The 23821-nt window shown below is 41.5% G+C and overlaps 1 protein-coding gene across 1 annotated transcript in view; it reads right to left on the bottom strand.

The window, feature by feature from the left end:
* Positions 1 to 3604: 3604 nt before the first annotated feature.
* The window catches only part of ATP7B (ATPase copper transporting beta), a 167879-nt gene continuing 147662 nt past the window's right edge, over positions 3605 to 23821 (bottom strand). The window contains exons 16-22 of the mRNA XM_082245906.1: positions 22062 to 22257; positions 17779 to 17925; positions 16569 to 16711; positions 16262 to 16465; positions 15097 to 15214; positions 11856 to 11958; positions 3605 to 3916 (exon numbers count right to left, since the gene is read on the bottom strand). Of these exons, the coding sequence (XP_082102032.1) occupies positions 3658 to 3916; positions 11856 to 11958; positions 15097 to 15214; positions 16262 to 16465; positions 16569 to 16711; positions 17779 to 17925; positions 22062 to 22257 (1170 nt within the window). The 3' untranslated portion in view covers positions 3605 to 3657. The remainder of the gene's footprint in view (positions 3917 to 11855; positions 11959 to 15096; positions 15215 to 16261; positions 16466 to 16568; positions 16712 to 17778; positions 17926 to 22061; positions 22258 to 23821) is intronic.

Here is a 23821-nt window from a genome sequence, read left to right as displayed (position 1 = left end):
TCCTGGCTTAGTTGTATGCATTAGAGGGATGGGTCTCTTTTGGTGCTTTTCCACTGCATGCTACGGCTCGGTATGGCTCGCTTTGGCGCTTTTTCACTGCATGGTACCGCATGGTACGTGTTTGAACGGTTCAGTACGGTTTGGTACAGCGGCGCTTTTCCACTACATGGTACGGCTGGCTTAAACAATACCACCTCGGTTGTGGTTCCAAGCGTTCCGTACCTATACCGTATCCCACAATCCTTTGCATGCAGCCTTGATTGTTTGTCACTACTAGCCACTGATTGGTCAGAGAATCGTTGTAATCCCATCCACTTACTACTTTAGTGGAAAAGCAAACTGAGCCGAGTAGAGTCTATACAGTGCTGAAACATGCCGACTCGTACCACGCAGTGGAAGAGCAAACCGAGCCGAGCAGGGCCAAGCTGTGCCGAGATGATACTCGCAGTGGAAAAGCGCCATAAGACTTAATGATTAAGAGGAGTAATACGGGTTAGGGTTGATTGCACCTGGTAGACTTGTCTGTGAATTGATTTGCTTTAATAAACTAAAACCTCTGCTTTTACTGTGAGCATTTTTCTCCCCTTTCTTCTGGGGACTAAGCTATTGGATGTGGAGTGGTTTATGACCATGGGGAGCCTAGTCCTGATGCCAGGTGGCTGGAGAGGAAGGTGAAGCCTGCAGCAGAACATTACTCTCTTTACCGCCTTCTTAGCTGCATCAGTCTGCTTCAAGCTACCTATAGAGTCCCTTTGACTTGAATGGGCAGAGAAGTGCCAACATGTGAGCTCTTAATTTACAAAGATGTATTTCCCTCTTTAAAAGGGAATTCTAGCCTGGGGAAAAAAAAAAAAAAAAGTCAGCAGTTACAAATACTGTAACTGCTGACTTTTAATATAAGGACACATACCTGTCCAGGGAGCCCGCAATGTTGGCACCCCAAGCTGATTCCTTCATCGGCTTCAGGTGCAGGCAGCGGCGTTGCAAGTAAGGGAAACCAGCAGTGACGCCTTCAGGCTTCAGAGCTGGTTTCCTACTGCGCATGCGTGAGTAACGCGGCGCTTTCTGAATGGTCCCGTCATCTTCCGGGATACACACAGGTCCCAGAAGGCAATGGGGGGAGGGAGGAGGGCCGGATGCCAAGTCCCGAAGAAAAATGCAAAAAGGTAAAAAGAAAAAAAAATACATCCAAAAACGAGGGGGTGGGGTGGTCAGTTGTTTGAGGCTGAGTTGTCTTTTGTCTGGAACTCTGCTTTAAAATCTGAGACCCCCCCCCCTCTGCTTGAAACCCCCCCTTTCCACTGCCCCCATCTTCTCCCCCTTCCTCAAAAGCTCCACCATCTTCCACATCTTACTTTTGTTGCTCTATTAAGTTGGAGCACCCAACCGGTTCTAGTAGGCACTTGCCTATTAGGCACTGTTACCCCCTTCTTGCCCAGGCATTGTACCCATATGAACTTTTTATCATTTTTTTTCACACAAATAAGAGCTTTCTTTTGGTGGTATTTATTTCATTAGGTTTTTAATTTTTTTGCTAAACAGTCTAAAAAAAAAGACTGAAGATTTTGAAAAAAAAAATGTTTTTCTTAGTTACCATTATAAAATTCTGCAAACGGGTAATTTTTCTCATTCATTCACTGATGTGCGTTAATGAGGCTGCACTGTTGAGCACTAATAGGTAGCACTAATAGGCTGCACTGATATTTGGCACTGATGGGCACTAATAGGCAGCATTGAAGGGCACTGATTGGCATCACTGATGAGCACTGTTGGGGCTGCATTGATCATCAGGACACTGATGATCAGAGCCCTGATTATCAGTGCAGATGTCCCCTTTCACAATAGCAGGTTACCACCTCTCTACTCGCCTCACACTGTGGAGGAAAAGGAATGCTGGTAGCCGGAAAGTGTGTTTACATCGTGATCAGCTGTGATTGGACTCAGCTAATCATGTGGTAAAGAGCCATTTTTACCCCCAAACTGATCAGCTGCGCCTGCTGGGCGCAAGGCAGCTGTGATCACAGGAGGACTTCATATGACGCCCTCCCAGAACTGGTTGACCACGCTTTAGCCATTATTCTGCTATAGCATGGTGGGCACGTGGTTAAAGACCCTGCGAGTACAGAAAAATACCAGTTGAATGGTCAGAATTACACTTAGCTCCTAATTTCCTATTGTGGGTTGACAATACTCAACATATTTGTGGACTGAGTGGTGTCAGCCCTGCCCATGGTCTTTTGCTAAGCTACTTTCAATTCTATGTTTAACAAACCAAAAAAGGAGCAAATAAGAAAATGTAAAGATTTAAACTCACTTTAAAGAATGGACTTTCGTTGGGCTAAGGATTAGTTGGATCTTTCTACTTAATCCAGGGAGGATTTCTCCATAACTATCTTTTCATAAGCATGTTTTCACAACCACAACAGAATATCTGGAAACTCTGCCCTCGGGTAAGGTAGATGATCCCAATTCATTTACCCACATAAACATCTCAGAGATGGGAATGCCCAGTGGACATGGTGAAACTAGACCACTCTCCCCCTTAATTGCATTGCCTTCCCCCCCCCCCCCAGTTCCCTCTTTCCCTCTCTACCCAATACTACCTCCTCTATCATTTTCCTAACCTTTTTTTCTCTCTCTTACTCTTTCTACTCCCCCTACTTCTTACCCCGACATGGTTTAACACAGAGGTTAAAGTAGTAACAGAAGGGGACATTTGACTTTATTTGTTGTTCCCCATTTAATACATTTAAAAATGTGGACAGCGAGAAGAAAATTATTCAATTACAAGTGGTAAGGGTTTATTATGATGCCCCCCTTAAGACAAGTATGTTATCAATATTCTTTTCTGATTAATCTACTGTCCGCATTGACTACCAAACATGTAAATGCAGTATGGACTGTATTTATGTTTTTACACACTCTGTATTGTTGTAATTTCAAATTTTCACTGCCCTATACAAAAATATATATTTTTTTTAAATCATTTTTTTTTTTTTTTTTTTAAAGAACGTGCTGGATAGGCATTCAGGTTATTTCTGAAAGCTGCAACGTGGTATTTACAGTAATATTCAGCCGAATGTGAACATTTACATTTAACATACAGATTGTTTTGTCCTCATTACAACTAATAAGAACGAAGACTACAGCAGCAATGTGGTCGCTCATAGGAGAACACTCTGCATAGAGTCCTCATTACCATATATATGAGGACTGTTGAAATATTTTTGTATTTTTTTTTAATGACTGTTTAATATTTTATCTAGCTGGATACATATAAATATACTTACTAATGAACCTAGAAAGATCCTCTTTGGTAAATTATTCTTAAATCTCTGTCATAAGGAACAATGATCCTCATACACTACAGACATAATGCATCCGGATGAAGATTTGGTTATCACCTTTAATCAACAAAACTGTAAATAACTGTAAAATGTGAAAAATTAAGGACATTTTATCAAAGCAACAGAAATGTGAACTTATATTTGGATTTTATCTTGTGATATAGTTCCAGTCAAACCAGTGTTTTACTTCCTTAAGTGGAACAGTGACTTTTTTAATTTGTAGCAAAATAGATGGAAAGGCTGCCCCTTCCCCTCAGCCCATCTCCAGTGCTGGAAAAGTCAATGTGTTTTACACCTTTAACTCGTGGTTTTACATGTATTGGTCCTCATCTGCTTCATTGATGAGAATAGACCATTTATCCAGTCTCTCTCCTGTGGACTGTTGAGAATTTTGTCGAGAGATTTTGTTTGCAGAGCCTTGGCTGATGTAACTGATCTGGTCCCAATTACTGGAAAGATCTCTTCTCCTGTCATCCATCCCAACATGAACACTTATCTGTGATGGTGTGAGAGGTTTCATGTGGCCGTGGGCTTGGGCTTCATATGTGTCCGAGTCTGGCTTACTGTAGCTATATGAATGACACATACAAGAAAAAAGTTACTATATATCCATGATTACCTAAGAAAAGCAAAAACCTGTAGATAGAGGGATACACATAACAAGGCATAAGGTCAGTAAATACCATTAACCACTTAAGCCCCGGAAGATTTTACCCCCTTCCTGACCAGGGGGTATTTTGCGATTCGGCACTGCGTGACTTTAACGGACAATTGCGCGGTCGTGCGACGCTGTACCTAAACGAATTTGGTGTCCTTTTTTTCCCACAAACAGAGCTTTCTTTTGGCGGTATTTGATCACCTGTGCGATTTTTTGATCACGCGCTATAAACAAAAAAAGAGCGTAAATTTTGCAAAAATAGCAATATTTTTCCCTTTTTTTATATGAAATGCCCCCAAAAAAAATGTAAAAATCAAAATTTTTTAACATTTTCGGCCAAAAAAAATGTAAAAATCAAAATTTTTTAACATTTTCGGCCAATTTGTTTTATGCTACCTATGTTTGGTAAAAAAAAAAATCGCAAAAAGCGTATTTTGATTGGTTTGCGCAAAAGTTATTGCGTTTACTAACTAAGGGAAAGATTTTTGTCATTTTTGTCGTTTTCTTTTTAACGCGTAATGGAGGTGATCTGCGATTTTTTTTGCGGTACTGCGACATTGCGGCGGACAGATCGGACCCTTGACTGACATTTTTGACACTTTTGGGGTTACCAGTGACATTTCTACAGTAATCAGTGCTATATATATGCACTGTTACTGTAAAAATACACTGGTAGTGAAGGGGTTAACTTTATTTGAGAGGGAGGGGCTGTGTGTGTCCCTAGGGGCGTGATTCTAACTGTGATTGGCTGTGGCTTCAGCTGTATGCAGAGTGATCAACGGATCTACATAGTAGATCCATATGATCATCTCTCATACAGAGGGGAGAATGACAGGCAGCTTGTTTACACAAGCTGCCTGACTTTCTCCCTCTCCCCCGCCGATCGCAGAGTGGCCGGCGGACATCGGGTCCGCCGGTCACACGCGCGGGGGGGGGGGGGGGGTCCGTGACCACGCGGGAGCGCGCCTCCGGCGGCGCGCGCTTGCTCCCTAGACCCTCACAAGCTAGTGACGTAGCCCTACGTCACTTTGCCTGTGAGGGGCTGACCGCCGCCGTAGATAGTCGTGCGGCGGTCGGCAAGTGGTTAAGAAAATCACACTGAGAAATGCTCTTACTTCTGCTGTTAAAGCCCAACTGATATTTTAGTTTAAATCATCTAAAAAAAAAAAAAAAGTCTTACAGTTTATTTTCTATAAAAAGTAGCCACAGCCTGAGTAGAAAAGCCTGCCCCCCACCAACAAGCTGCAGAGAACCTTGCTATGTGCTGCAGCAATGGTCCTTCTGCAGAAGTCTGACATGCCTTCTGCTGAGTCAGAGCTAGAGCTCTCCAATAAGTAGGGAAAATTGTTTTTTCTAATTGGAGAACATTAGCTCTGACTCAGTAGAAGGAGTGTCGGACCTCTGCGTGGAAGCCACTCCACCCATATCTTTACACTCACATCAGACGTCTTCTACATTGTCTGCTGCTCTGACTCTTGTAACCTCTTTAGTGGTGAACTTCACCTACTGTAGAACATTGTCCATCACAATAATAAGGGGCATGCTATTACCTATATGCTTCTAATAATGCCCTACTTGATTTAATACTCTGAATCACTGACCGAAACGCTCTTTATTTGGTCGTTTATTGCTGAACAACTAGACTTTCATCCAGCAAATCCCAGCAACTTGGCCATGCAATCAACTTAGTATTGTCTTTTGGCATCATCTGTGCACGCTCATCGATATGAACTAATTGTAGGGTTCCATTCAGCAAAGGAGAACATTCTCATAAAAATTGTTTTTCTTAAAGTGTCATTGAACCTACATCATTAAAACTATCAATAAATTTTGTATTACATGCTGTTCATACTCAGTCACTATGAGATTCGTTTTCTGTATTCTGAAAAAAACTGGTGGATCCTGATATCTCTGTCGCCCCCTTCTGTCAGAGTCCCCAATGCAGCTAAGAATTTTACAGAGCAGTGTTGGCAGCTAGTGCACATGCTCAGTTTTCAGTCAGTTTCTCTACTAAGCTTTTCCTCCCTATCACCTCTGAGCAGCCCATGTGACTAAAGAGTCACACATGCGGGCGTATACATAGTGTTAAATGACAGCCCACTCCCTCCCATCTCCTACATGGCCACTAATCATTTAAACATAATGGGGGCGGGATATTACATGTAGATTGGTGGAGGCTTTGACTCCCTCTTATTCTAATACACAGGCTGGAGGGGTGTGACCCAGCCTGTGACTGGCAGAAATCTGCCTATACCATGTTATTGTCAAAAAAGAATACAGGTTTGATTTAAAGTATATATTTGTATGAGAATTTTTAACAGTTTATTGATATAAATTATTAATTTATACGCTGTATCTGAAGGAGTTTTTTTTTTTTTTAACCTGACCAGCAGCAGAGGACTAGAAGCTCCTCCTGTTTGTTTCCCTGCAGACAGGTTGGGAAAGAGCTGGGTCATGTGACAGCGGTATATCAATTAGGAAAAAGGTACTGCAGTGTATTTTTTAAAATAAAATAATTACATATAAAGAGAAGGGATAATTTCAATTAAAAGGTGTGTGTTTAGTATCACTTTAAAGGCTCACTTTCCTTTGGTTACTTCATCGTATAAGGCACATGCTCCTTCTTATGATAGGCCCTTCCCGAGATGCCCAAGACACACTCTCCATATTCACATGGCATTAGAATAACAAGGGTTCTGTCTTGGTCAGCAAAAAAGTTACTGGCAGGTATAATGTGCAGGCACCTGCAGTAACATTCAGCCCCCTTCAGCCCCCTGCCCCACTCAAATACAGGAGGTTCTTGTCAGGCATCAACCTTTCATCCAACATCTAAAATATTCCATTTGCTATTTTGAAAAGCCAGTATAAATGCAAAGTAGAAAAAAAAGCACTTGTAAGTCTAACCAAATTTTTGTGCAATAATTCTACAGTGCATCCAGAAAGTATTTACAGCGCTTCACTTTTTCCACATTTTGTTATGTTACAGCCTTATTTTGAAATTGATTAATTTCATTATGTTACCTCAAAATTCTACAAACAATATTCCATAATGACAACGTGAAAGAAGTTTGTTTGAAATCTTTGCAAATTTATAAAAAAAAAAAAAAAAAAAAGCAAACAAAATCACAATTGTCATAAGTATTCATAGCCTTTGCCATGATGCTCAAAATTTATCACAGGTGCATTTTGTTTCTACTGTTTATCCATGAAATGTTTCTACAATTTGATTGGAGTCCACATGTGGTAAATTAAGTTGATTGGACATGATTTGGAAAGGCACATGCCTGTCTACATAAGGTCCCACAGTGAACATTGCATGTCAGAGCACAAACCAAATCATGAAGTCCAAAGAATTGTCTGTAGACCTCCAAGACAGGATTGTATGGAGGCACAGATCTGGGGAAGAATACAGAAAAATTTCTGCAGCATTGAAGGTCCCAATGAGCACAGTGGCCTCCATCATCCATAAATGGAAGAAGTTTGAAACCACTAGGACTCTTCCTAGATCAAGCTGCCTAGCCAAACTGAGCGATCGGGGGGAGAAGGGCCTTAGTTAGGGAGGTGACCAAGAACCCAATGGTCACTCTGACAGAGCTCCAGCTTTTCTCTGTGAAGAGAGGAGAACCTTCCAGAACAACAACCATCTCTGTAGCACTCCACAAATCAGGCCTGTACGGTAGAGTGGCCAGACGGAAACCACTCCTCATTAAAAAGGCACATGACAATCGACTTGGAGTTTGCCAAAAAGGCACCTGAAGGACTCTAAGACCATGAGAAACAAAATTCTATGGACTGATGAAACAAAGATTGAACTGTTTGGCATGAATGGGAAGTGTTATGTCTGGGAAAACCAGGCACTGATCATAACCTGGCCAATACCATCCCTACAGTGAAGCATGGTGGTGGCAGTATCTTCCTGTGGGGATGTTTTTCAGCGGCAGGAACAGGGAGACTAATCAGGTTTGAGGGAAAGATGAATGCAGCAATGTACAGAGACATCCTTCATGAAAACCTGCTCCAGAGCACTCTGGACCTCAGACTGGGGCACATGTTCATCTTCCAACAGGACAACGATCCTATGCACACGGCCAAGATAACAAAGGTGTGGCTACGGGACAACTCTGTGAATGTCTTTGAGTGACCCATCCAGAGGCCAGACTTGAACCCGATTGAACATCTCTGTAGAGATCTGAAAATGGCTGTGCACCGATGCTCCCCATCCAACCTGATAGAGCTTGAGAGGTCCTATAAAGAAGAATGGGAAAATCTGGCCAAAAATAGGTGTGCCAAGCTTGTAGTATCATACGCAAAAATACTTGAGGCTGCAATTGGTGCCAAAGGTGCTTCAACAAAGTATTGAGCTAAGGCTGTGAATACTTACTGTATGTACATATGTGATTTTTTTTTTTTTTGATTTTTTTTATTTATTTAATTTACAAAGATTTCAAACAAACTTCTTTTATGTTGTCAATATGGTGTATTGTTTGTAGAATTTTAAGGAAAATAATGAATTTAATCAATTTTGGAATAAGGCTGTAACATAGCAAAATGCTGAAAAAGTGAAAAGCTATGAATACTTTCCGGGTGTACTGTACATGGTTTGGCTAACTGAGGGCATTTTTTAGGGTATGTCCTTTGCCTATATGCACTATATTTGCACTAGGAGATATCCTTCTTAGAAAGTTGGGAGGTTGGCTCTACTTACAAAGCCCTACATCAGAAAGGATGGGCAATTGTGAAAGTAACAGTGAGGGATTTAGAGACAAACTAAGGACTGTAGTTGAGAGCTTTGTCTACTGTATAAAACAGTTGAAGATATACAGAGTGATTTTAAGAGTAGACAGGGCCTGTTTATTGTGCCTATACATACGTGTATATATACAGTGCCTTGCGAAAGTATTCGACCCCCTTGAACTTTGCGACCTTTTGCCACATTTCAGGCTTCAAACATAAAGATATAAAACTGTAATTTTTTGTGAAGGATCAACAAGTGGGACACAATCATGAAGTGGAACGAAATGTATTGGATATTTCAAACTTTGTTAACAAATAAAAAACTGAAAAATTGGGCATGCAAAATTATTCAGCCCCTTTACTTTCAGTGCAGCAAACTCTCTCCAGAAGTTCAGTGAGGATCTCAGAATGATCCAATGTTGACCTAAATGACTAATGATGATAAATAGAATCCACCTGTGTGTAATCAAGTCTCCGTATAAATGCACCTGCACTGTGATAGTCTCAGAGGTCAGTTTAAAGCGCAGAGAGCATCATGAAGAACAAGGAACACACCAAGCAGGTCCGAGATACTGTTGTGGAGAAGTTTAAAGCCGGATTTGGATACAAAAAGATTTCCCAAGCTTTAAACATCCCAAGGAGCACTGTGCATGTGATAATATTGAAATAGAAGGAGTATCAGACCCCTGCAAATCTACGAAGACCTGGCCGTCCCTCTAAACTTTCAGCTCATACAAGGAGAAGACTGATCAGAGATGCAGCCAAGAGGCCCATGATCACTCTGGATGAACTGCAGAGATCTACAGCTGAGGTGGGAGACTCTGTCCATAGGACAACAATCAGTCATATACTGCACAAATCTGGCCTTTATGGAAGAGTGGCAAGAAGAAAGCCATTTCTTAACCACTTTAGCCCCAGCCCTATTTCGGACACTTTTTGTTCACAAGTTAAAACCAGTATTTTTTCCTAGAAAACTACTTAGAACCCCCAAACATTATATATATTTTTTTAGCAAAGACTCTGGAGAATAAAATGTCGGTCATTGCAAAATTTTTTGTCACGCGGTATTTGCGCAGCGGTCTTTAAAACGCCATTTTTTTGGAAAAAAATTGAAAAATCACATTTCACTGCATTTAAAAAATACTAAACAGTAAAGTTAGCCCATTTTTTTTGTATATTGTGAAAGATGATGTCACGCCGAGTAAATAGATACCAAACATGTTACGGTTTAAAATTGCGCCCCCCCGTGGGATGGCGACAAACTACGGTCAATAGAGATCTCAATCTGCGACGCTTTAAATTTATTTAACGGTTACCAGTTTAGAGTTAGAGTGTAGCTCTTTTTTTTTAATTATTGCCCACGCTCTGGCGATCGCGGCGATACCTCACATGTGTGGTTTGAACAGCGATTTCATTTGCGGCTCGACTTGCGTATACGTTTTTTTTTGTGCGCGAGCTAACGGTGACGGGGACGGCTAAATTTTTTTTTTTTTTCCTATTTATTTTTTCTTTTTTTTTAAACTTTATTACAGGTTTTTAAAAAAAAAAAAATCTGATCACTTTTATTGCTGTCACAAGCAATGTAAACATCCCTGGTGACAGCAATATGTCGTGACAGGTACTCTTTATGGAGGGATCGAGGGTCTAAAAGACCCTAGACCCCTCCACTACACTTCCCTGTATGCAAAACGCCGAAAACGGCATTTTTGCATACAGCCGTTTTTCAAATCTGCCGCCTTTTGCAGCACAGTAACCCGGACGTGACGTCATGGACGCCGCCTCCGGGTTACGTCATCGGAGACCCGATCGATGCCGTTTCCGGCATTCATCGGGACTCCATCCAGCCGGCGGACGTGCCGGCTGGGTGCTCGGGGCTCCCGGTGGGACGGTAGCCCCGAGCAAAGCCGCGGAAGGCGGCGGGAGGGGGGGGGACGTCCCCTCCCGCCCCCCCGGGTAACGATCGAGCGGCTCCCGAGCCGCATCGATCGTTACCGACGGAAAGCCGACCGTCGGCTTCAAACAACGGTACCGGGATGATGCCTCTAGCTAGAGGCATCATCCCGGTATAACCCCGCAAAGTCTGATGACGTAGAGGTTACGTGACTGGTAGTAAAGTGGTTAAAGATATCCATAAAAAGTGTTGTTTAAAGTTTGCCACAAGCCACCTGGGAGACATACCAAACATGTGGAAGAAGGTGCTCTGGTCAGATGAAACCAAAATCAAACTTTTTGGCAACAATGCAAAACGTTATGTTTGGTGTAAAAGCAACACAGCTCATCACCCTGAACACACCATCCCCACTGTCAAACATGGTGGTGGCAGCATCATGGTTTGGGCCTACTTTCCTTCAGCAGGGACAGGGAAGATGGTTAAAATTGATGGGAAGATGGATGGAGCCAAATACAGGACCATTCTGGAAGAAAACCTGATGGAGTCTGCAAAAGACCTGAGACTGGGACGGAGATTTGTCTTCCAACAAGACAATGATCCAAAACATAAAGCAAAATCTACAATGGAATGGTTCACAAATAAACATATCCAGGTGTTAGAATGGCCAAGTCAAAGTCCAGACCTGAATCCAATCGAGAATCTGTGGAAAGAACTGAAAACTGCTGTTCACAAACGCTCTCCATCCAACCTCACTGAGCTCGAGCTGTTTTGCAAGGAGGAATGGGCAAAAATTTCAGTCTCTCGATGTGAAAAACTGATAGAGACATACCCCAAGCGACTTACAGCTGTAATCGCAGAAAAAGGTGGCGCTACAAAGTATTTACTTAAGGGGGCTGAATAATTTTGCATGCCCAATTTTTCAGTTTTTTATTGGTTAAAAAAGTTTGAAATATCCAATAAATTTCGTTGCACTTCATGATTGTGTCCCACTTGTTGTTGATTCTTCACAAAAAATTACAGTTTTATATCTTTATGTTTGAAGCCTGAAATGTGGCAAAAATTCGCAATGTTCAAGGGGGCCAAATACTTGCAAGGCACTGTACATATCTACTACATGAAAGCATTGCAGTATATTTCATTCATCAATTAGCAAGGAAACATGACGTATGATTAACGTCCGCAGTAGATCAATATCCTACCAAAGAAGGACCAGGACACCACTCACCACTTCAACTGTAATGATGATAAAACCACAGAGACAGAGGAAGCTGCCATTGCTGCTGATCCCATCCATGGCTGTAGCACCAACCCCAGAGGCAGGAAGGCACCTTCAAAGAGATGACATAATATATAGTATCAGAAATATTACTCATTGCATTTAGACCCCTGGTGGCCAAACTGCATGCATGCAGCCTTTTGGTATTTATTGTGGGGTTCCCAGGGCCCCTGCAGTAGTATGTGTTTGCCTATTCCATTGATCCCTAGCAGTCTCACGTGTCTCCAGTCTTCGATTGTCTCCTGAAGCATGGGTTTGTCTTTACCAACTCCTAAAGCATTTTTTCAGTCTCTGGCCATCTGACAGTATGTACTGTCACATGTTTGCAGTCTGACAGCTTTCTGTAGCATTGCAATCACTTAGCATTATGTGCGGCCCTTTGACAAAGAATCTTGACCACAAACGTTTTAGACACTTGTGCACCTCCTGCCATGTGGCAATAGTTTGGGGAAGTCCCTTTTCTGTTCCTGATTGACTTTGCCAAAGTGCACAAAGCCAGGTCCATAAAGGTCCATCTGTACATGATACCTGCACAGAACTCTGACCTCAACACCACCAAACACCTATAATTTGTAAAGTCAGTTACAAGCCAAGCTTTCTCACCCAGCATCACTGCCTGATTTTGCAAATCCTCTTTTGGCTGAATGGGCAAATATTTCAACAGACACACCCCCAAAATCTTGTGGAAAGCCTTCCCAGAAGAGGAGAGGAGGCGGGGAAACTTCAGTATTAAGTGCTCATACCTTTGGAATTGGATATTCAACAAGCATATGTAGGTGCAATGGTCAGGTGTCCACAAACTTTTGGACACAAAGGGGTTGGTTCACTTAAAGCAAATAGACTTTGCACTCTTCAAGTGTAGTTGCTCCAGAGTTTATTAAATGAGTTAAAGCTTCAATTTGCAAATAATACCCAATCACATATGAGGAAAACACAGGGGTTGGACAAAAAATATGGAAACATCAGGTAGAAGAACAAAATCGTTACCCAATATGGTGATCTCCTGGGAATTGACAAATAGAAGCCTTGAATGGCGAATAATGGAATCTGATAACAGTCTTCATGCAAAAATGGTTCTAGTTCTCAAAAAGATGCCAGAGGAAGAAAACAAGCCTGAACCTTCTCCAGAATTGACCATGGTGGTTCTGTGATATTGACACGACTGCGGCACCCAGAAAGGGTGCAAGATTTTGTCTGCATGCATTGTCAAACCATGATTTGACAACACCAGCTGACCCCTACCGAGGAAGTCAAAGGAGCATTACGCTCGACGTAACGCGTATAGGGGGACGGAGCGTGCGTGGCCGACGCAGAGTCTCTCTCTGGTAACAGATCGCTGACATCGCTTATACAGCAGGCACGGCTGAGTGCCCAACAAATGTGAGTTGATCTGCCTTTCTCTAATAAAGCACACCCTTATTAGTAAGCAGAGAGCACTAGATTTCTTCATCTGTTTTTTATATGTCCCGGGATCCCTCAAGGTACAATACAGTGTGGCTCTTTCCTGGAAGTCTGATCCATGATACATGTGATTGCTGGCCCGTTTGGGTCCTTTAGGAAGTTGAGAGGCTAATTCACCTGGTGGAGGGATTCACTAATTGGTGTTTACAACTTGTTTTCATCACTGGATTTTCTTCAATTGGATACGGGGACACTCTTCATATCACTTTATTGGAAGCACACACATTGCTATGTGCCTTATGAACTGGATATGATTTATTGTATTTAAAGTCATCACTTTTTTATTATATTTCTGGCGCATCACATTTTGGTAGGATTTAACACCAGCTGTATGAATTGGAGTATTATCGTCTTGGTAAATGGCGCAGTCTTTGAGAAACAATGTCTGTGCCATGGGGTGCACATGGTCAGCCAACATTTGTATCAGCACATGAAGTAAAATAATGTGAGGAAGGGGAGGATAGCCTATTTTAGGGTCCCCCTTTCCCTCATAGAATGATGGCAGTAGGCGTTTCAAGCCCCCCATTGATTGATTTTAATTGGGGGTTTTGTGATAGGTCAAAAAAGGTCAGCTGATTGAAAATGTTCTGGAAGTTCTGGGGGGGGGTCCTCTAGGATAGGTCATTTAAGATCCTGACCCCCCCCCCCCAATACATTCCAGAAGTTCCCAGCACCCCAATGATTTTGTTTACAGTCTTAGACCGGGTTCACACTGCCACGACTTGTCAGGCGACTTGGTCGCCTGACAGGTCGCGCTCCATTCTGTGCCATGGAACCGTTCTAATCAGAGCGACTCAAGTCGCTCGACTTAGAAAAAGGTTCCTGCACTACTTGGGGGCGACTTCGGAGCGGCTTGCATTGACTTCTATTAGAGAAGTCGTTTGCAAGCCACGATGAAGTCGCGCTGCACGGGCCGACTTTGAGTCGCCCCAGTGTGAACCGGCTTTTAAACTATTTATTGATTAAAAGAGTTAGACTCTATACACACTTGTGTGACTTTCCGATTTCTATTGCAACTTTGATGTGCCTTTGGATAAGTGTGACTTTGTTTCGACTTTGACCAATGTTTGAGCAAACCTTGTTTGTGCTCTGCAAAGTCACATTTATATCATGCAGTGTGACTTTCATGCGGTTTTCGAGGGTTTACATTGAAGTATATGGCCAGATATGAACTGTACTCATTAGGAAACATGGGGTGCAACTTGTCATGCAACTTTGGGGTCCAAAGTTGCATAACAAGTCACACAGGTATGAATGGTGCCTTATGGTGAATTTTTAATTGTTTATATTTGTGAAAACCAAAAAAAAAGGCCGTAGTGGTTATTAATCCAGTTTGGTGTGTCACTGTCTAGTGTTCTTTGTATGTTTGGAATTTTATGCCGCCTACCGTCCCATGTTACATCACTTCCGCTTTCAATGCAAAACATGTCTTCACTTTCACACCTACAAATCATGTAGTGTTTCCATGTTTTTGTCCAACCCCTGTAAAGAAAACTGCATTTTTCCTTGCACATGATTGGATAATAGAATTCACCAGAGCTTTGCCTCATTTACTAAGCTGTGTAGAAACTGCACTTACAGAGTACACAGTCTATTTGCCTTTAATAAATCAACTCCACAGTGTATAATTTGTTTCTCCTGTTTGGAGCACTTCTTTAATATTTATTCATCAGTCAACATTCATGAAAACAAATATTTTATAAGTAATATAACAATGATATATTCATACCTGCCGCAATGGGAATGCCAAGAAGATTGTATATTAGGGCAAAGATGAAATTAACTCTTATTCTTCTCACTGTCCTCTTTGATAGATGAATGCTAGCAACCACATCAAGCAAATCATTCTGCAATATATAGTGAGCACATTAGAGTTATTATCAATATCTATAACTTATTCTGTGTGACTCAAAAAGTAATATTTTTTTTTATTTAATGTTATTTATTTTACCCTAAACGAACACACTATTAAAGTGATTGTTATATATTTTTTTTTAATGTACCTTTACATACATGTCTATACAATAATAGAATTGCACAGACCGGCTCGGATCCTCCTTTTTTCGGGTCCCCCATTGCTGCCCATGGGGGCCGCTCAGGCATGCTCACACCCGAGCCCCACTACGGCGTCCATTGATACAGACAGTGAAACTCGGCCCCCGCCCCCCGTTATTTGCTTTAATTACCCCATCCCCACTGCTTATACTTTGTAAGCTCAAAAGTGGTCTGGTCAGAGCTTACACAGAGCTATGGGCTTTCGCTTCCCCAAATCGGACAGTGCTTCAGCCTTGTTATTGACTATGAAGGCGCCTGACACTGTATTGTGGGAGAAGGTGGACAGAGCAACACCTACTACCCAGAAGTATGGGGTAATTCAACTCTCTTCAGTGAGTGAATAGAATGGCAGGGGACTGAATTAAAGGTGAGTGTGGGGGGGGGGGGGGTATTCTGCAATTAAGCGAATCTGTTACTTTACCTTAGCATGGGTTCGCTTTAAAGCAAAAATGGTTGCTAGATATGCAGTGAGGTACTGATAGCTGGTTAAGCAAGCTCCTAGGCAGATTAAAATTATGGGCCGATCTATGATGATTATAATAATTTTTCTCTAGTCTCTCTATTCAATTACTCTGTTACTCCAGCAAGAACCTACTGGCATGAATAGTACTGGTCATCTCCTTTCTTTGACTTATTTTAGGTTGGATTCTTCTAAAGAGGCTCAGAGATGAACAACAGTAGAGGGTGGATCCTCCTTTATCTTGACTATCTAGGTATTCATGTAGGTACCACTGTAGCCCCCTCCCTCAGTTAGCCGGTTTTTCTGGTGCATAGGCTGTGTGATCATCCTGAGAACTGGATATAATAATATACTCAAAATCAAACAGATAGAAACATACTCTGATGAGAACAATATCCGCAGCTTCAATGGCCACATCAGTTCCAGTCCCAATGGCGATACCAATATCAGCTCTAGCCAATGCTGGGGAGTCATTGACACCATCGCCCACCATGGCAACTCTCTTCCCCTCGTTCTGCAGTGCTTGGACTTTAGCTACTTTGTGAGAGGGAAGAACTTCTGCAAAAACCTTCTGGATCCCAACCTTCAAAAAAGCACAAGTGATTTCAGCTCTAAGTGGTTTAAATGGCAACTCTATATACGTTACATCCATTAGATTGGGTCATCTATGTAACAGCTATCAATACCTGGGTAGCAATAGCTTTCGCAGTCCTCCTATTATCCCCAGTTATCAGTACAACATCCACTCCCATAGCCCTTAAAGTGTATACAGCAAGAGCGGCTTCCTGCTTCACAGTGTCTGCGATTGCAATCATTCCGCACAATGCACCTTTATAAGGAAGAAGAGATTGTTACGTAGCATTTAATTTATTCATCTGATATATAATGACTATGGGGGTCAACTCACAAATGGAGGAAAAGATATACAGGCTTGTTTACAAGAGGTCTTTTTTTTAAAGAAAAATGCAGACTTGTTTTAAAATTTGCGGATTTATATATACTCATACTTTATACTGTTTTCATAAAATCTCTATTTTACACATATTTGCATAGCAGAAGCTGTTTGCTTTCAGACTATCTCTGCCTGACTGCCAACAGTGTGCAGACATTTTTATGCAAAATTTCAGAGTAGTGGGGGGGAGAAGCCAGTGCTCTGATGCAATCACTTGTTTATATAAATTTCAGCTTGAACTTTTGAGCTCTGCAATCAACAGGCTTTTTTTCAACAAAGCAGGTAAAGAAAGACTGGAAAACGCATAAAAAGGAAATAAGAACTCCAACAGATGGCTGCAAATGAAAATACAAAAGTATTCAAGCACAATATTCTGCATTTACCGAACAGAAAAATAAAAATATTTATGAAAATATATTGTAGTTCTGACCATATTAAATAAACACATGCAAAACCCCTCTACATTACATTATAAGTAAAATTTCAGGTTTATTATGTGCTGTAATTTACTGTTTTCGCATTAGCTACATATAGTATGTGGTGCTGTGTTCTGCAGCAGTAGGGGCGACTTCCCATCTGTTGCTGGATCTAGAGTCGGGCTGAATGCTTCCCTTCAGGATAAGCTTCAATGAATAAAAGTCTTCCTCCAATTGCCCCGGACGGAGAGGCGAGTGGATAACAATTTCCACCTCGGCCAATCAGAGAAAGCCTTATATTCATTCATAAAAATACAAGACTGCTCTTATATGGCGGAGAAGACAATAAAGCATGTGCCACAGTTTAATGAAACAAAACTTGAAGCTAACTTAGGTTTGATATACAGCAAATGTATTATGCAAAATCAGCCCTCATTGTAAGAAAGTATGAAGCATTATGCTTCACAACAACCATCTTTTATATTCAATGTCAGATGGAAGAGGGGATACAATTGTGTATTAACTTACCATCTATAGCAACCAGCACTGCGGTCTGTCCTTTCATCTCATGGCTGGTCATAGCATCATCTACATCATGAGAAAGAAGAAGTCCATTGCGTCTCATCCATTCCCGGTTCCCAATTAATACAGAGTGCGGTTCTGGGGCGCTGGCACCTGCAGTTCACAGAAAAAAAATAGTAATAATTAGTGATTGGAAGTGGATATTATTGGAGGACTAGATCTGAAGTATAATTCATTTATTTTCTATTTAAAAATAGTCTATAGCAGGACACTAATAGTTGGCAAATGTGTACATACAGCTGCATCTTGGGATATATATGCTGTATGTCAACATTGTGCAATAAATTATATTCTCTCCGGTGCTTCAAATCAAGAGAGATTGTCCAAAAAAACAATAGCAGTGTCTTTTTTCTAGTATTATTTTCAAGATGTTCTTTGCACAGAAGTACTGCATAATTTTGGGTCAGTATCAGTCCACTCAAAAGTAATTTTTTTTAGTTATAGATGGAGCGTGGTGGGCTGAGTTAGACATTTTCTTCATACATATCATTGATACGAAAATAATGACGTCTTCTTGCCATAATTTTTTACGCTGATCCTGTCCACATGGGAATGCTAGGTGTTCTCTTTCATGTTTGTGAGTTGCATTCTTCAGGATATAAAATAAATAACAGGGAGTATAGGAAGCCTTCACAATGGCCACAACAGGTTTGCAGACCCTGGAACCCAGAGTGAGTACATGTATGAACATAGTAAAATGGGATTTAGAGCTGGCAATACCAAAATGACTTAGTGGGTAAATATTAGTATATAGCTTTGCTATTGGCTGCTTTAGTAAGCAACGGTGGCAATTCATAAATCTTACATATGGACTGGATGGTGAAGTTGGCTGGCTGTGTGATAGAGGATAAAGTCTGGAGTGGAAGCATCACATATCTCATTGTGTAAAAAGGAAAAAGTCTCTTTTTACTTTGTAGTTTGCAAGTGATTTGCTTACTATGACTACTTTTTTCACTTTTAAGACCCAGAGTTTATTTTATCTATTTTTTATTGGTATTTGTACTAACAGAAGTAATTGACAGGATCATAATGATTACAGTGTTACAAGTTTTTGTCATTGTATATTGTGTGATGAACTTCGTACTGATAGAATAACATTTATTCTATCAGTACTAAGTTCATCACAAAATATTCTGTTGGTTCACCTTTTGTGCCACAGTCTGAATAGGCTTTGTAAAAAACTTGTAAAAAAAACTTGCAACGCTGTAACCATTATGATCCTGTCAATTATAAACAGTCTGGAGGATCTGCTAGAAGAGAGGTAAGAAAGTGGGGAGAAGGGGAGTCAGGCACAAGTCTTGCAGGGAAGGCTAGTGGGGAGGGTTGGAGAGGTCTCAAAGGCCTGCATGTCACAGCCTTGCTATTGATGGAGCAACTGTGTGTTGAAGTCAGGAAGCAGAAATAGGTCTGCACAGGGTTGCCAGATCGCTATAAATTACGTTGTATGTCATTGTGTCTGAGAATCTGGCCTCAAACTTCTCAATAAGCATTACCGGGGTATCTCTGAATACGGCCTCTGAAATGCTAAGAGTATGACTTTTCCAGGCCCTTAAATATTGTCTGCATTGTGACTATAAAAATAGGGACCACGAGTTTGAATTGTAAGTTAGACAGGCCATTAGGCTTCAGATTAGAAAGTTCCAATTTTGCTTGCGGCGTTATACTACTTTTATGATCATGTCAAATATCCGGGACAAGAATTTAATTGCCACAGGGTCAGACCACCATGTATGGTGCTCACAACTTTGGAAACATAGGGAGGAATAACAGAATAAAGGTTGGGTACAAGATACCATCTGGTAAGGATCTTATAGGTTGATACTACTGCTGTTGCAGTATGCAAACAAGACTTTGCTGTCATCCAGATTTGGGTCAAGTCTGTGTTCTATAAAGGCTGATCCAGGTCATGTTGCCATTTATGGAAATAGGAAGGGGCACGTTTTCCTACTGGAGCAACATCCAGGAGTGGAATTATACCCAGGGAGTTTGGGTCCCACATGCATTTGTGCTCAAATGGTGACGAAATTGTGGTATCGTCTGGTAAACGTACGTTTCATGTGATGACATTTTTGAGCTGAAGATAACAGAATATTTAAGTATTAAAGTGGGAGTAATCTCCCTTTGTTGTTGTCTATAATAAGGTTTACCTGTAGGCACAGTATTTATTTCCTAAACGCACACCGTTGAGGAGACATTTACAAGTGAAGCAGCTGGCGACATCACTGCTGCTTGCGCATTGCACTCTCAATGGACAACATGCCATCCATTGAGAGAGCAGTGCTGCGGCCATGACTCCCATGTGCACGCTTGAGAGTAATGTCATCGTGGCTCAGTCATTCAAATGGCTGGAGCCTGCGAACCTAAGAGAAAGACCAAGTGAAGATGGATTCCCTGTCTGCGGTGGCAGGGAGCCGCTAGAGGGGTCAGTTTTACAGGCAAGTCAGTCATAATGTGCTAGTTATGCAGTGCATACTAGCACATTATGACATTACCTTGTGGGGGGAGCCCGTTTTATTTATTTATTTTTTAAACTCGGTTTACTACCGCTTTTAAGAGCTTGTCACTGATTTGGGTGGTGCCTCATTGGAAGCCATTCCTTAAAAGCAATAGGGTTTTCAAGACTGGAGGGAATACTAGCTTAAATAAGAAGAACATAAGTGGTTTGTGTGGTGAGAGAAGACCACCTGAGTATTTCACATACAGTAAACCCCCCTCCATTGCGTGGGTTACGTTCCGGACCCAGCCGCGAAAAGTGAAAATCCGCAAAATAGAAAAACCCTATTAAAATGCATTGTAGGCATATTTTTTTTACTGTCACTGTATGTGTAAAAGCATTTTAAGGTCATTAAACACACTTTTAAAACAATAGAAACGAATTTAAACACATAAAAGATACTGAGAGACATAGCAAGAGCTATGGAAAACACAAAAATATTTCATTTTTAATGATTTATATAGTAAAATAACATTACAAAAAAACCGCAATATACCGGGACCGCAAAAACTGAACCGCGATGGAGCGGGGGTTTACTGTAATCCCAAACCATAAGAGGCTGTGCAAGAATTGGGTTCTAAACACCGGCCCTCTTTGGGATAAAGCCAGAGGAAGTTTTTCATGCAGACCAGATTTTAAACTGCTGCCTCTAGTGCAATCCAGAGAGGAATTTTTTCACTGGCGTGGTTTTTAGCAAGCAGTGCTAATTGGTTGGCCTGGAAATATTTGGCAATTCCAATACTCTCTGGATTTTGGTTTCCGCAAATATATTAGAGACTTTTTTGTGTTAGCAATTTTAAAACATTTGTTGGCAGTGCAATCAGAAGAACTCTAAAGTAAGGAGTTTTGGGAGATAATACATTTTAATGGAGGCTATTCTTACCCACCAAAAGACTGGGTATGTAATCCACATTGCTAACATGCATTTCTATATATGTAAAAGTGGAGGGTACTTGGTAGCAAATAGGTTGTCTTAGGACTCAGTTGTATTCATAAACAGGGAAGGGAGTGAGAAACCAATTGGAAATCATACATTCATTGTAGGTGAAGGGTAGTACATGTGGGTAATGTGAGGTTGAGGACCTTTGGTGTGTGGCTATTTACATCGGGCCGGACAGACAAGCGAAACAGAACAGAAAGTCTAACAGGTTAAAAAGGGTTGTGGAAGGTTAAATTATATACAAAATATCATCATCTGCAAACAGTCTAATTTTATGCTGGATTCCAGCTAATGTGATTCCTGGAATGTTTTTTCTATTTTGTATTTTTATCGCTAGAGGGGGTCATTAGCTAGTGTGAATAGAAGAGGAGAAAGTAGACACCCCTGGCGTGTACCCCTTCCTAATAAGAAAAGGAGAGGATTTAAAGGCTTGGTATTAAAAAAATATGCTTGTGGGGAGGCATAAAGGACTAAGATCCAAGTTGTGAGGGGAAGGCAGAGGCCCCATCTGGTGAGGACATAGATATGACCAGGAAACTGAATCAAAAGACTCTCTGATATCCAGTTACAGCAGTAAAGCCATGGGCCATACCTACTTAACCTGATAAATGAGATGCAAAATCCTTCTAATATTATTTCTGGCCTACCTGGTCTTTATATATAAGATGTCCAATTGTGACTACTGGCCAATATTTACGCAAGCAGTTTGACATCCTAGTTCAACAGGGAGATGGTCCTGTACCAGTTTTAATTTTTCCCATACAAATGCTTCTTCGATTGGACTTACAAACCTACCTTGTAATTCAGGCGTAATAATCAAACTACTACCATCCTGTGAATGGCCAAGTCCACTTTTGTAAACATTTTGCTCATTCAGACCCTCTTCACTCTGCACTAGGACACTTTCCACATTGTTCACTTTACAACTGATCCCACAGCCTGGAACAGCCTGGAAGTCCGAACAATAACCCAGAGATTCTGTACCAAGCTCCTAGAAAAACACAATTATGAAGACTCTTGATAAAGGAACCTAAAAAAATCCCCTTACCTTATTGTCTATCAGTAATTACCAGCTTTACAACTCTGAGCAGCATAGATCATAGGTGTTTTTTTTTTTTTCAGTACCATAATTACAGTAGCTATGGAAAATAAGTGAAAACAAATAATTTGAACTTCCCTAGCAACCGTCATTTTCTAATGCTGTTTTAAAATGAAATATAAAGAAATTGCCATTTTAAAAGGGTTTTCTATGCGGTTGTAGATCACCATTACAACCTCTATTAAGTCTGATTACAACTGTACCAATTAAACTTACCATCTATGCATTCCTACAAGATAGATAAACAATGCTTGGTAGGATTGTTATTTGTTTTTATACTTTTGGTGGCACAAATTGATATTCTCCCTGTAGTGCCTAGTAGTAGCCATTACTTGGGTGAGCAAGTTCTTCCACAAGGAGTACTGCACATAAATGCCAAGCCTTGCCAAGTACACCTAGAAAGGGAAATTCACTACCACCAATGGTACATACCACTGGAAATCTGAGAAACCAAAGCTGGCATTGCTGATCTTCTTGAAATGCTAGTTCATTGACATTAAGTCAGTGATGCAGAAAAAGTATTCAGGTCAGGAGTCCTAATGTCCCTTGGACTTTACTGGCTGTTTGTTTGTTCCAGAAGGTGGCTCAAACGGTTTTGAATCCAGAGAGGAGCTAGCATTTTCAGAAGGCGCTTACAAATGGCCGAAACCATGTTTCTCACATGACAGGCTTCCTTTGAAAGAAAACCTCCTCCTTGTAGTGATGTAAATCTAAATTAAAGTGATTATAAAGGCAGAAGGCTTTTAACCTTAATATATTCTATGCATTATAGTAAAAAAAACTTTTGTGTACAGCTCCCCAGTCCCTCCATATACTTGCCTGAGCCCGATCTAGCTCCCTCATTGGTTTAGACCCCCGCCTCAGGAGTCATTGGCTCCTGATGCTGTCAATAACAGTGAAGAGGGAGCACGGGGGGGAACCGGGCCGAGCTGTGCTGTGTGTGTCAATAGACACACAGAGTGGGGCTTTGGAGCGAGTACATATAAGTGCCCCGATAGCAAGCAGGCTGCTGTGGGGGTACTTGGAAACAGGGAGGAGCCAGGAGCGCCAGAGGGGGACCCCAGAAGAGGAGGATTGGGGCTGCTCTGTGCAAATCCATTGCACAGGGCAAGTTCGTATACCACGGGGGTCAGCAACCAGTAGATCACGGCCAGGTGACTGGTAGGTCATGGTCTGCGCTTGCTGACCCACCATCCCAGAGCATCAAACAGAGTGCAATGCAGATGGACTACTTTTAAAGTCGGAGCTGTAGTTGGGAGCAAGAGCCCATCTGTAGTGCTGGCTCTTGTCCCATGTGGAGTGATACTAACTGCAATCCATCTCTCCAGAGTGGTGCTAGCAGCAGGAAAGAAGAGATCTTCAGGTCAGTGTGAAGCAATACACTGTGCATAATAGTATAGGGCTGCTTTCATACGGATGCGCTGCGGTTTACCCACACCGTGGGTGTAGTGCAGTG

This window comes from Pelophylax lessonae, assembly GCF_965119305.1.
Source record: "Pelophylax lessonae genome assembly, chromosome: 2".
Classification (NCBI taxonomy): Eukaryota; Metazoa; Chordata; class Amphibia; order Anura; family Ranidae; genus Pelophylax; species Pelophylax lessonae.
Note: the sequence above shows the minus strand (reverse complement) of the source record. Positions and strands in the feature narration are given on the sequence as shown.